Source organism: Idiotropiscis lumnitzeri, chromosome 8 (assembly GCF_059441095.1).
Source record: "Idiotropiscis lumnitzeri isolate Australia: NSW breed Sydney's pygmy pipehorse chromosome 8, RoL_Ilum_1.0, whole genome shotgun sequence".
Taxonomy (NCBI): domain Eukaryota; kingdom Metazoa; phylum Chordata; class Actinopteri; order Syngnathiformes; family Syngnathidae; genus Idiotropiscis; species Idiotropiscis lumnitzeri.
The window spans coordinates 8,944,297-8,957,671 of record NC_142398.1 but is presented as its reverse complement, the minus strand read 5'-3'; the positions used below and the strand labels follow the sequence as shown (position 1 = coordinate 8,957,671).

The 13,375-nt window shown below is 39.0% G+C and overlaps 2 protein-coding genes across 4 annotated transcripts; both read right to left on the bottom strand.

The window, feature by feature from the left end:
* Positions 1 to 167: 167 nt before the first annotated feature.
* trmo (tRNA methyltransferase O) lies at positions 168 to 7,701 on the bottom strand. The gene is made up of 6 exons (XM_088301816.1): positions 7,489 to 7,701; positions 5,962 to 6,104; positions 5,707 to 5,881; positions 3,508 to 3,665; positions 1,737 to 2,216; positions 168 to 606 (listed from the first exon to the last, which is right to left on the bottom strand). The coding sequence occupies exons 1-6, from the start codon at positions 7,575 to 7,577 to the stop codon at positions 371 to 373; spliced, it is 1,281 nt and encodes a 426-aa protein (XP_088157942.1). The 5' UTR covers positions 7,578 to 7,701; the 3' UTR covers positions 168 to 370.
* A 799-nt stretch (positions 7,702 to 8,500) lies between these two features.
* hemgn (hemogen) lies at positions 8,501 to 12,211 on the bottom strand. 3 transcript variants are annotated; one of them, XM_088303853.1, is made up of 4 exons: positions 11,059 to 12,209; positions 10,212 to 10,302; positions 8,954 to 9,855; positions 8,501 to 8,876 (listed from the first exon to the last, which is right to left on the bottom strand). In XM_088303853.1, exons 1-4 carry the CDS (start codon positions 11,114 to 11,116, stop codon positions 8,839 to 8,841), a joined length of 1,089 nt encoding a protein of 362 aa, XP_088159979.1. In that variant the 5' UTR covers positions 11,117 to 12,209; the 3' UTR covers positions 8,501 to 8,838. The 3 variants fall into 3 exon arrangements, with proteins under 3 accessions (XP_088159979.1, XP_088159980.1, XP_088159981.1); XM_088303854.1 differs by having other exon boundaries at positions 10,224 to 10,302; XM_088303855.1 differs by lacking the exon at positions 8,501 to 8,876 and having other exon boundaries at positions 8,946 to 9,855; positions 11,059 to 12,211.
* Between the last annotated feature and the right edge of the window lie 1,164 nt (positions 12,212 to 13,375).

Here is a 13,375-nt window from a genome sequence, read left to right as displayed (position 1 = left end):
ATAAACAAGCCGTGGTTATTTTATTACATTGATATTAAATATTATAGCACTGGTTACAACCTTTATTTAACAGTAATTGGTTCGCGACAAATCAAATGTGTACCCCAAATCAGCTGAAATAGGTTTGGAACAAGAGAGGGACAAATAAATAGTCAATCATCATAGAATATTTTCTCTTTTTTTTATTAATGGATAGAGTAAAGGACCTGTACTTCTACCACATTAAGAAGAGAGAGAGAAAAAGTACAAATGCAGATCTTGTGTGCTTTTTTGGGGGGGGTTGTTTGTTTTGTTTTTTACATAATTTGTTTTGACATTTGTCTTGATAATGCAATACCAAAACAAAATGGCAGCCAAAAAGGAAATCATTCTACATGGAGTCAACGGGGCACTGAACAGGTTGAACCCGCAGCACCTCTGCGAAGCCTGGTCCAAACCAGCAGGTTATGTCGGCAGTGTCCAGGGTGAAGAAGAAAAGTTTGTCTTTGCATCGAGTTCTCCTGTAGACCGACCTCGGATCTGCAGACAGCACTCCCCGGATGGCGATGGCAGCCTCTTCTGAGCTACGCAGAAACCTGAACCTTGGACGATCGCTATCAGAGGGAACTGGAACGCACAAAAAGTTTGTATTACAACCTTTCTTCTGTTTAATTATCTTATTTAGACTGATTTTTTTAAATTAGTTTCCATCTTGTGCTCCCGTTTTGTTCAGTTAACTATGCTGCTGAATTTGTCAAAATTAACCCACGAACTGGCTGGCCGTAAATGACTAACAACCAACCAGCTAAATTACAGACCAATAGAATAACTATTTCGACGAACCGAAAAACCAATAATCAAAAGAAAAATAATACTAAATTACTTACTCATGTGATTTTACTCACTTCTACATAAAAAAAGATTGGTGCCCAAAAAGAGTGAAATATGTTTGCAAGTATTTCTTTTTGTAATCATTTACAGATAGTTTCATCGAATTAGTACAACTCAGCCTAGTGTTTAGTTTTTGGTTCCATTTTAAAATGCACTAAATATTGACATTTAAAAAAATTAAGGCCACAGTACCACCTTCAATTTCAGGCGCTCCCATCAAAAACATGTCGGGAATGCTGGTACAAGCTGCAAAAATAAGTTGAATGTACTATTATTTAATTGTCTTCATTGGTCATTCATACATCCCTTGAAAAATTGAAGCTGTACGCGACATGGTCATATACGAGCAGCTGCTTTCTGGTGCAATTATGGGGCGATTTACATATGATCCGATTCATTGACTAATTGCGACGACTGTTGGTGATTAGTCGACTCGCAAAATAATTGTTTGTGGCAGCCCTACTATCAACAATCTAACCATCAACTCACTGACAGACCAACAAACCAACTAATTCACAGACCAACTTTATAAAATAAATAAACAACCATCGGACCAACTAGCTAATAAACAGACTGACTTATCCAATCTAAATAGCAATGTTCTAACTGGCCGAACCAACCAACAAAGTAAAAAACTGATCAATCAACTGCGCCTGATCTTGTTTTTTCGCTCGGCTGAGCACCATCACGCAGTAAAAGCGCTAACTGACTGAAGGACCAATTAACCAATAATCTGACTGACGGACCATACAACCACTCCACTGCTTGACCAACTTATTCACCAAACCGACCCACCCAGATTTATGACTTTGGAGACCACTTGATGAAAATGTGGCTGATCTGGTGAATAGAACTCAAAAGATTACCTGACCGGCTGGTGGGAAGGAACCCGGCCAACTCCCTCTGCGCGTGAGGGGTGAAGCGCACCTCCAGGTTGGCGACTGGCGGCTCTCTGATCCAGCCAGCGATGGTGCTGTAGGCCTCCTCGGTGTAACACGGGCGCCGGTCCTGTTCTTCAGGCCCCTCATGGTCTACGGAGATGCGCTTGTAGTCGTCACTTAGCTGACTGAGGTCCCGTTTGCTCAGGTAGGCCTTCACCTCCTTCAGCAAGTTGAGAGCGTCCACAGGGTTTGGACTATCATCAAATTGAACTTCTCCTTTTTCTTTCAACTGTGCTTGCATCGGTTCAGCAGGCGCCAAAGGGGAGTGATCTGTGCTGGACTGACAAGGGTCCAAGTCTATGGTCTTCCGACTGCAGGGGGAGTCATAGGCAGGGATGTAGGGTTTAATATCCAGCACAGGGGTGCCTGCAATCATGTCAATGTCTGACAGATGTATTGTGTCGCCTAGAAATGCAGCAGAGAGATATCAATGCACCAATCTGCATTTGTCCACTTGTCAAGAGAAATGTGCTGCCCACCAATCAAGAATGAAAACGAACCGTCAAGTAAATATTTAGTGATCTGTATTTCTGGAAGTGTGATTGTGAGCGAACCAATCTGAAATTCTGCGCGTTGTCGTGAAACAATAGAGCCAGTTTAAATGCCATCACTCATAGCACGTTTCTCCATCTTTGAATTGTCAGCGAGACGGGTCCATGTAGTAGAAGGTTAAAGGTGACACTTTTGTTTGAGTTGGCAGCCTGCTCCAAGAACTACACTAATTTTTCAGTTAAATATGTATTTGTCAAAACTTTTTTTTTCCATGGGATAGGACCACACCCACAAAAAGAAGAAAGTGACTTGATCCAGGATTGTAAATGTTCATTTAAAACATGTCTTACACTGAATAGTTTTAGTATTCTAGGAATTAGCCTATCAATTCTTTCAGTAATTGTGCAAATAATATTTTTGTCCACTTGGGGTCTTTATCCTCATGTTTTACTGCAATATATTTATATGTTTTGCTCACAATGCAGGTAAATTCAGATTGTTTTTGCGCATATGGGACATGTATCTGATTTTTTTCATGCAATATATACAGTCCAATTCTTTTTTTTTTTTTAACAACAAAAGATGACAAATATTGCATTTGTTCGACAAAACAGATGAGGCGAAAAGCCTCATTTTGATTCCTCCATCAATTTGATACTTTTAAAGCCCCTTCACACAGGCTATTGAATCGAACCAAAACAAGTTCATAAAGAATAAATAAAGGATAAGGGCTACAAAAGTAAAAAAATAATAATACAAGCGTTTATTTTTGTTTATGTTTTCTTTCGCAGTGCCTTTTTGAAAATTGTACTCATCTGATTAGAATATATACATAAAAAATGCTTAATGCCTGAAAAGAGAGAAATATGTTAACAAACATTTCTTTTGGTATTTATAGATAAAATCGTTTCGTAGTGTGACTAAGTATAATGAACAATTTTTGGTTCCATTATGGTTGTATATGAGCACCTGCTTGCTCGTATGATATACTGCCATTTGCTTAGTATCAGATTGGCCGACTAACAGCGACTACTATTGGTGACTAGTCGACGAACAAAAATGGACGTTTGTGACAGCCCAACTATACAAGGGAGACCATTTTTTTTTAAATGACTATTTGTTTATTCGAGGAGTATTTTTGGAAAACATGCAAGAAATTATGAAGAACAAATAACAATATGACGCCTTTGAGGTTGATACACACCTACAATTTTGTCCAGCGTTGCAAGAGTCAAGCCCAAAGCATTGGGCCGGTGCGGACTGCGAGTCGAGTACAGGCCGACCCGCTCACCATTCAGTCTTGGGGGCTTCACTTTGGCTTTGTGACTCAAATGGCCGTTTTTGTGGAAGAGAAAGATAACCCTGGATTGAAAAGAAGAAAATCTTCAGGTCAGTGAACATTCAAAGCACTAACTCTACGAGTGCTTTTTCATGTGATGGCATCACAGCAGTGGAAAATGCAGCAACTATGTTACGGCTGCTCGCTAACGTATGGCGAAAACTTTTGTTCCCAGGTTCTCTGAGTTTTAGTGACTGAAAGAACTAAAAACAGTCACTGAATCGGTCGCCAAAATTACACCTAAAGTTCCGAGCAAATTTGGTACCATTATACCTATTACCGAACCATTAAGTTAGCGGTTGGACGATACGGGTAATGCTGTGACGATATGTGGCCCACGATAGCGAAAATATCACAAATGACAATGTCTACAATATTCAATATATTGCTAGAGATTTCTTCAACGGTACATCACAAAATAAATGACTGAAAACGGAAAAGAATACCCATGAAAAAGGCAAACGTCTGTATTTATTCAATTGCAAAACTTGCACAACGTACAAAGAAACGTACATTTGCATAGTACCTCCCTGCCTCCAAGTCTTGTGAACGTAAAAACACTTTAGCTACAGCTGGATAGATTAAAGTGCATATACATTAATAACACCACCGTGCAAAAGTGGACACATTCAAGTGCGCAAACATTCATAACATGTTTTATGTAGTAAACCAGGACAGTGCACTGCTTTCTGAAACTGAAACGTCAGTAGCAATTTCCATTAAAGTGCTTTAAGTTAACCGGGACAGTGGCCACATAAAGGCATATTCTTCTTGAGGAACACTAATTGATCGGCATGCTCAGACATAAGAGCACAGCTCTGCGCAGAGATTGTCACCAGCAGTACAAAAGATTTTTTCAGATGGCACACGAGTGTCTGGGACTCACGGGGATCTATGAGCCTGGGTACTTGCATGCCTCACATTTCCACCAACAACAGTTCATCTGAAAGTGATATTGCTGAACCCCTTTTTCAGCCTCAGACCTAGGTGACGATGGGATCGGGAAAATCTGGCATGCTGAAACGTTTGTCTAAGGAGGTTAGCAAGTGCAGATGGTATTTTTTTTGGTGGTTTGTCCACATCACTGATGGGCCCCTCTCCTCGGTGCTTCTTCCCAACAACGGCGTGATAATTTTCTCTGTGAAGTGCCGTCAAGGTACGTCATATCTCAGTTGCAGTGTTGTTAGTATTCCGTGTAAGCCAACATTTTTGACCACGCTGTAAGGTTGAAGGTCCTTGAATATAAATTCAGCAATGACTTGGTGATACCTGTGCCCAAAAGGGAACTTTGCTTTAAAAGCAATCGTGATTGTCGACTGACTTGGTTTGCCTTTTTTTATCACCTGCGAATAGTTCATCACGATAGCGAACGAGGTGGCTTTACAGATTCTTAGTGTTGCTGTTATATTTGACCTTTGTAAAGTAATACTTGGAGATTTATATTCTTTGTCCAGTGTTCTCCCGTCATCTGTCTCATAAAAGCAGAAGTGTCTCCAAACTTTAGAGCGGAAACTCGCCAGTGGGTCTTTGATTTGATTTTTCTGTGTTAGCATTTTACGGCATTCATTTATTTATGCTTCTTCTATTGTCAACTCCTCGCCAATCTCTGCTCCCATCCACTTTACAACCGTTTATGGGATTAGCACCCCCACAAACAGGACAGGAAATATTAAATAATGACAGTGACAGTGGCGAGATAAATCCCTTGTGTGTGTTGTAATAAAATATTGATACTTGCCTTCAAGGCTATCGATTCATTATTGAGACAAAAGAGCGCAACAATTTACCGGAATATCGATTTTTTTTCCAAACCACTACATTAAATATTCTACTACCTTAAAATTATGTGAAATTTGGTTTTGTGTACTCTTAATTCCAAAACCAATGCCTTTATACTGAAATTTAAAAAAGGCTTACCCTTATTATTACTTTCATTTAATCTAAATAATTTCCAAATGGGAATATTCTGTCATTTTCAATATGAACAATACTGAGAGGTTCCAATGTTGCAGAAGTGTGAGTCTAAGTAAACCATGTTGGAGCGTCAGAAAAAACATGACCTACCAGATATGAGAAAACTGTTCTAGCCCTAGCAGGGCATGTTCGGGGTTATTGAAGACACTGCGCTGGAGTTGCAGTTGCGCCCTCGAGGATCTACAGACAGTGGGTTGCCTGGGAGTCCCGTTCTTCTCGGAGAAACAGGAATGAATGTAACCAATCGGCAATGTTTGGATTTTTCCTGCAATGGCACAGACAATTGCACATTTGCATTTAAAAAATACTTGAACACGGTGAGTGTTGACTTGCTTCTATTGTTACCATGCTCTAAAGCGGTCTGGGGTGAAGTCGGTAGAGGTGGAGGTTGGCTTTTCTTGGGCTCCCAGGCACCAACTTTGGACACAGCAGACTCAATAGAAAGCATATGTTTGCGATGAGCTCTGTTTGCACTGTCCAGCATCTGCCTGTTGGTAAAAGGCAAATTATGAAAACAGGAGGGCCTTGGTAATATGAGAAAGTTTTGTTTCGACGGTGGCAACGAAACTCCAATTTATAGTCAAAATGTGCCTTCGTCTCTCACTGTGCTAACGCAATAGTAAAGTCATAATTGCAATAAATTCTTTTAATAAAACATTCTAAGCCAAAAATATAAAACATTTAAATGGAAAAGACTAATTGACCATGACTACTTAATATTTTTAGAATCAATTATTCTATCGAAGATTCCATTACATTGAATAATTGAATCAATTTTATATTGCACCTAATTGTATTGCAAAACTATTTTACCTGATTGTTTATTAACCGATTATAGTTGTTTATTTGGTATTTTATGTGATTAACAAAAGAAAAAACAACTAAACAACAATTGAGCAATATCACACAAGTTGATTTGATGTTGGACCATCCAACCTTTTTTAAACTGATTAATATACTGGTTTGGTCATTTTTTTCCCCCAGCATCACCGGTAAAAGCATTTGCAAAGGTCTTTCTTTGATTAACCTACTTTTCCAAAGCACCACAAAAACCAGAAAATAATTTATGTTGAGAGGCTGAAATTAGATGACTTGAACAACTTTAAGTTAAACAATAGCTCTATACAATTATTTGATCCTCAAAATAGTTATTTTGATGTTTGATTTATCACTAGTAAATTAGCATATATTCTTGTGTTACGTTACAATGTATTCTTATGCCACAGTTTTCAAAACTTCAAAATGTCATATGTTGGACTGTTGTAAACCTCAGACCTATAGTTACCACGCAAGAGAAATATGAGTACAAAGAATCTTGCTTAAATGCTCATCTAATATCTCTCACTTGATGAAGAGTGTATGAATCCAGCCATCTAAAATCACATAGTGGCATGCAAAGTATGGCCTGGGAGCCACATAAAGCATGCTGTTTTTTTTTTTTATTTCTGCCCACCAAGCATTTAAATTTTTTTCTTTACACATTTTTTATTTTAGGAAAATAAGCAATTTTACATATGCATTTTTTTTGCAATTGCAGTAGTTTTACACCATTATAGTGTAGTCTAAAATAGTTTTATATAGTATATCAACAGTGAACATTACTGGATTATATTTATAAAGGCTTATTTGTCACAGACCCCTAGTATAGTATACCATTACCTTGTACAGGCGTGGTTAGTATACAGGACTGTGCTTACTTTGTTTTGAAGGGAAACAAGCAATCATAAGACATTTATGATCAAATCTATAGTGTTGCAACAAACACAGAATAATATAGAAAAAAAAATCAATGGCTGGATGACAAGTGGGACTATTTGAAATAGTACAAAAAAGGCTTTTTATGACTACTAAAAACGTTTCAAAGCAGCCTACCGAAGATTCTTGATTTCTTTTCGCATCACGGACACCTGCTGTTTCAATTTATCAACGTGTTCACCGCAACAGTCACAAATAGGACTCATTTTTTACATATAACGCACAAAACCCTCGCTATAGAGACTCTGACGCTAAGCTCGGGTACGTCACAACGCAAACACACTTCCTCTTGGGTTTACAATGGCAAGGTAAAATGAATCACGGAACGCTGCTGCCACCTATCGATCAGACAGGAACGGCAGCTCATAGGCGTCAAGTGTTGTTTATAAAATACGGTAGTTGCATACTTTGTATGTGACTTTTTTTAACTTCTTCCACGGTTTTTATTAACTTGTTCATGTCCTTTAAACATTTCCTTAAATTTTTGCTGTAAAAAAGAATATTTTCAAGAATATCAAACTCACATGTCACCCCGTTGCATTTTTTAACCAGCAAAATGCAGCCATGCGTTTTCCGTCCTATTGTCTTATTTTACAGCGTTATCTTTTACTTCAGGGTAATAAAAATACAGTAATCTTATGCATGATGCACTATAATTTTCAGATCATTCAGTCGCCAGGATATATTTTCATATGCATGCTATGATATTTAAAAAAAAAAAAAAATATATATATATATATATATATATATATATATTTATATATATATATATATATATATATATAATTTAGATTAAAAAAATACATCTTTCTGTCAAGATAATCCTGAGAGTGACCTGCTTCCTGGCTAAGCACAATGTAGCTAAAAATAAAGCGAGAATGAAAATAAAGTAAGGAAAAGGACACAAACAGTATATCGCTGCACCATTTGCCAAAGGCGAGTCTACAATTTGACATTGGTAAGTGCTAATAGAGAGTGATCAACCATTTTTTGCACTACTACGGCTATTAAGCCTGTAAAAAAATAGCCTGGTAGATAAGGGCTCTAGTCTGATAACTGTTGAGTTGAAGATCAATCTCAACACATATATTTTTGCCCAAATAACAATTAATAGCAATAACCACAGACGTGAGCAAAAATATTTCTTTATTGGGTGAAACGGCTTTTACAGAGCCAACACAATAATTCCCCATTTACAATGATATTGCTGTTGAGACACGTTCAAGGACGAGAAAGTGATTGGTTTTATTAGGGGGAACAATTCATTTGTTGTTTGTTCTGGCACAATATGCATCACCACTTTTTGGACTAAAATAATACTGAAGCAAATAAGAGAACAATAAAATAACCCATCGGCGGACTGCGCCCCCTGTACTAAATCAGAGTCTGAAGAGCAGTGAAAGAGAATCAGAATCAATTTCCTGGGAGGTAGTCTCACGACCATGATGGACTCATGAATATCTTGTTTTATTCTGGCTCTGTGTTTGACGGGGTCTCACTCACATCTGGAAAATAAAACAGACAATATATTGCAACACAATTAGATAAACTATCTTATTTACCCTTACACCAATTCAATCACCTTCATCGGCTGTTTTGTCCTGAGTTGAAGGCATATCATATTTCAGCTTATCTGGACCCAAGTCTTCAATGAGAACCAAGTCGACGTTCTCACTGTCTTGTGACTCTGTGGACAGGGTCTCCACCCGTTGAGGGGCACTGACAGGAGGTCCGACGACTTCAGAAACAGGTGCTTCAGATAGAGCGGAAACGAGAACAACATCCGGAGCTGAAGATGGCGCAAGATCAGGAGCTGAATATTGGACAGGTGCTGAGGACAGGTCTTGCGCTGAAACTGGAGGAACTGTGGTGGGAGGCGGAACAAGATCTGAATCTGGAGAAGAAGACTGAGCTGAAGCTGGAGCTGGAGCTGTAGATAGATCTTGAACAGGAGCGGGAGGCGGAATAGGATCCGAATCTAGCGCTAAATCCTGATCTGGAGCGGTAGACAGATCTGGAAGAACTGCGTTGATAGGCAGAGCAAGATCTGGAGCTGAAGTTTCATCTGAAACAGTGGCCAGATCTTGGGCCAGAGCTGGAAGAACTGAAGAGGGAGGCTGAAAAACATCGGAAGCAATGGACAGATCTTGGCTTGGGGCCGGGGGAACTGTGGTGGGTGGCGGAACCAGACCTGGAGGTGAAACAAGTGCTACATTGGGACCTGAAGTAAGGACAGGGTTTGGCAACCATGTCGAGACTGGTTCCAGAGTCCCGCTGGCCAAAGTGGGTAGAGAATCTAATCCTAATGCTGGTATCACCTCCACTGATTGTGGAAGAATCACTACAGCAGGACCTTCAGGATCCACAACCTTGCTTTCCTGGGTAAAAGAGCTTTCTGGTGTGTCATCCGTCTTCCTGGGCCTCCCCCTCCGCTTTGTGCCTCTCCTCTGTTCAGCCTTCTGTCTTTTGCTCAGGCTCTCCAATCTGAAAGACCCCCACAATTGAGATTAGTTTGAACAATTGCGGATGTTGATATCGCTCTTTTGATGCTTTTGGAAAAGCTAATAGCACAAAGTCCATGACCTGGATGTGCAGCATCAATAGAGGCCACCAGACAGGAGCAACCTTTTGGCAGTCGCTCTTGCCCTATATTCAGTGTAAGCAGAGCAGTGATAATCTTAAGTGGTGATAATGTTTTCATGGTGCATGTCGTTTAGAAACCACACCCTTTGCAAACTCTGTCTTTACAGATTTCATTTGTCAAACAATTAAAAGACCCAACCATCCAATGTAAATGTCAATTACTGGACTATATAATGCTTGCTTCTCTACAAATTTACCCCAGAACCCACTGGTAAGTCTCCTTCTCCTCCGCTTCGGCTCGTCTCCTCTTGAGAAGTTCTCTATCCCTCAGTCGGTGACGGATCCCACCTTTCAAAACAGAAGACAAACTGGTAAACAAAATCAATGTACATTAAATGCCTTAAGTGTTGACCTGAGAAAATTGTATATATATGTGGCTGTAGAGAAACTCAATAATAAAAACGTCGTCATCCAGATCGTAGTAAGAGCAGGAACATTTTCATTGTTTGCGGAAGATGTTTTACATTTAAGAAGTCTGGTTTTTAAAGGTAAATATTCATCAGCAAGCGGTGCAATCCAGTTGCCTTTGATTGTTCTTGAATTTCTTCTTGTTTTTGAAAGATGGTTCAACTTAAATCCAAAAGGTGTTTTCATTAAAGGTGAAAACTCTTGAACAACCGTGAAGAATTCCAGTTGGTCTTCAACAAGCAAGAAGAAGTCCAGTTGGCTTCTTTCATTCTTTTTTTTTTTGTTGTTTTTAATAAAAGTGAAATTTCTTCAGCAACCATGTAAGAAACCTAAGAGGGCAACTTGTTCTTGGTTGTTGAAGACGTTTCAACTGTTATCCAAAAGTAGTGAAGAGGTCTTTTGGAGTAAAAGTAAAACATCTTCACCAACTTTGAAGAAATCCCAAAATAATTGAAGGCTATCACAGTTTTTGTTAGTTGCTTTCATCTTTGTGGTTTAATCTTCTTCTGGATTAAAGGTGAACTGTCTTCAACAACCAAGAAAAAGTTGTCTTGGATTTCTTCTCTGTTGGTGAAGATCTTTTTGGAGTACATGCTCTCAATGATTCTCAAATAAAAAGCAAGTCTGAATCCATACCTTCCTCTTCTTCATTCTGGCTTTTATATTCAATCTCTTGCTGCAAAGTCTCCTCCATGGTAAAACGTCGTTATGAATGAACGGCAGCTTGTTGAAAGGCAGGCGTTCGAAAAAGAAAAAAAAACAAAAAGGCGAAAGACAAGCTTGTCTTCAACTCCCGCCCAAATATGAAATTATCTGGTTAACCATTACCGCTGTCCTGCGAGAGCTCCTACAGGGCTGGTCTTATCATATTTGTAAAGCCGGAGGAGTTGGCACAGCTCTGACAGAGCTAAGTACACCCAGCAAGTTATGTGCCGCGCGGTACAGCAGGAAATATCATGACTGGAAAAAAAAGTGCTTGTTTTGTGAGCTGTTAAACAACATGAAATGTGAGTTGCAGTGCAGGACAGCAGTAACCTTTGACCAACGTTGGATAATGATTGCTACATTAGCCAATATCAAACAGGTGAGGGTCTGAGTCGCTCTACTGTAAATTGCCCGATGGTACAAAAAGCACTGGATAACTTAACGCTTTACAACCCAGAAATCCTTACGATTGTTTTATTTTAAAATGTATCTCCCTGTTAACAGAAATCACCCCAACACTTATCTCACACCAAGGGAGTCAGCTCAACAGGGGTGTGTTCTCAATCTTCCCACAGCACACTGAGCCCTTCCAGCACGTGCATGTGTGTGTTTGTGTAAGTGTGTGTGTAGAAGAGGAGGCAGTCCAACAGGGTAAATAACACTTAACTAAGCTAATAGCGACCAAAGCTACAGTATGTTAGAAGGGAGGATTCTTTTAAAAAGCATCTGGCTGGTGCAAGCAATACTTGACAGCAGTTTCACAGACTTTAGCTTTTGGGACATCTCAGGTTATTTATTTATTTATTATTTCATTTATTTAAATTGTGTATTGGGCGCACACTTCCCAATGATCAGGTCATCTCCTCATTTTTTAATCAAAGCCACCGAAAAGCTCAGTTGTTGGATGTCTCCGGAAGCTTATCCTAACCAATTGTCGATATGGTGTATGTTAGGAGTCATTTATCTTCCATGACCTGCTCAGAAATGGTCAAGGACAAAAAATGTCAATATTATACGTGTTTAATTGAATTTAATGTTTGATTTAATTTATAGCAATGAAAAAAAAAAAAAACTCTGAATCAAGGCACAGACTCTGAGATTGTAATGTAAAAGGTACTACGAGTCAATTAGGAAGTAAACTGAAGTTCACACTGTGGCAGTATGGACACGTATAAAGCAGCACCAGGTGTCCTTTTGCAATCGGAATGTAGATACCAAATTAGCTAACTGTCAGCCTAGCTGCTTCGATTTCTTTTTTGTATTTCCGGAAGTCTGGAATCCCTGAGGCACCCAATGTTTCTTCTCAAAGGTCAGTCTTGGTACTACAACACAAACATAGATGAAGAGAGCGTTAGGAGATAAAATAATACAGTTGATATTCAGCAGCGGTGGGCATTGCGTCAGACTAGTGATGAATGACTCGTGACACTCTTTAAAAATGATGGTCTGATGATTGACGGAAGTCTGATAGTGTCATCATCAACAATTGCGTCCATCAATGCCAGTCCAACAGTCTGTTACTGACGGAATCACACCAGCTCCGTTGTATCGTACGGTAGACGTCTTTATATCACTCGATAATATAGAGTATAACATTCTTTCACACACTCATTGTCACTCATAGGCGACGTAAGAGGAATCGATAAGCGTAATCATCTGGCAAAAGAAGTTAGGATTCTGAGAAATTAAATGACTGAGAAACAGTTTTCATTCCCCATATATCATGCTTGAGTCCCAGAGATGAAACGGATGTCTATAAAACCCATTTTCAAGTAGGATCCTGTCAAGATGCATCGAGAAAGTGTAAAAGTAGGCACACGTATCTCAAGATACATGAAAGATGACTGGAGGATTGTAGGACGCCATGTGCTGCAAAAAAAAAAAAAAAAAAAGCTGCACAATGCAAGCCAATGTTGAGGAATCACCCAACAGTGCCATCTTCTGGTACACTTTGCTTAGTACGGAAAATTGCAATTAATCAGAATAATTTATGATTTGACACAAAAGGTACATCTAACACGCTAATGAAAGCTCAGAAATTTGGTATTTTTCCCAATATAAATGTACTACTGTCAATGAAAACAACAATGCCTTTTTTTTTTTTTTTTTTTTAGAAATTTCTTGTGAATGTAGAGGCGTTGTCGGACTTTGTAAAACAAAATTTAGAATGATGGAAAATTGAATGTGAGACTGAAAAGGAAAAAGATTAATTATAGAATACGTGTAAATTAGTGGAATTTCTTCATGA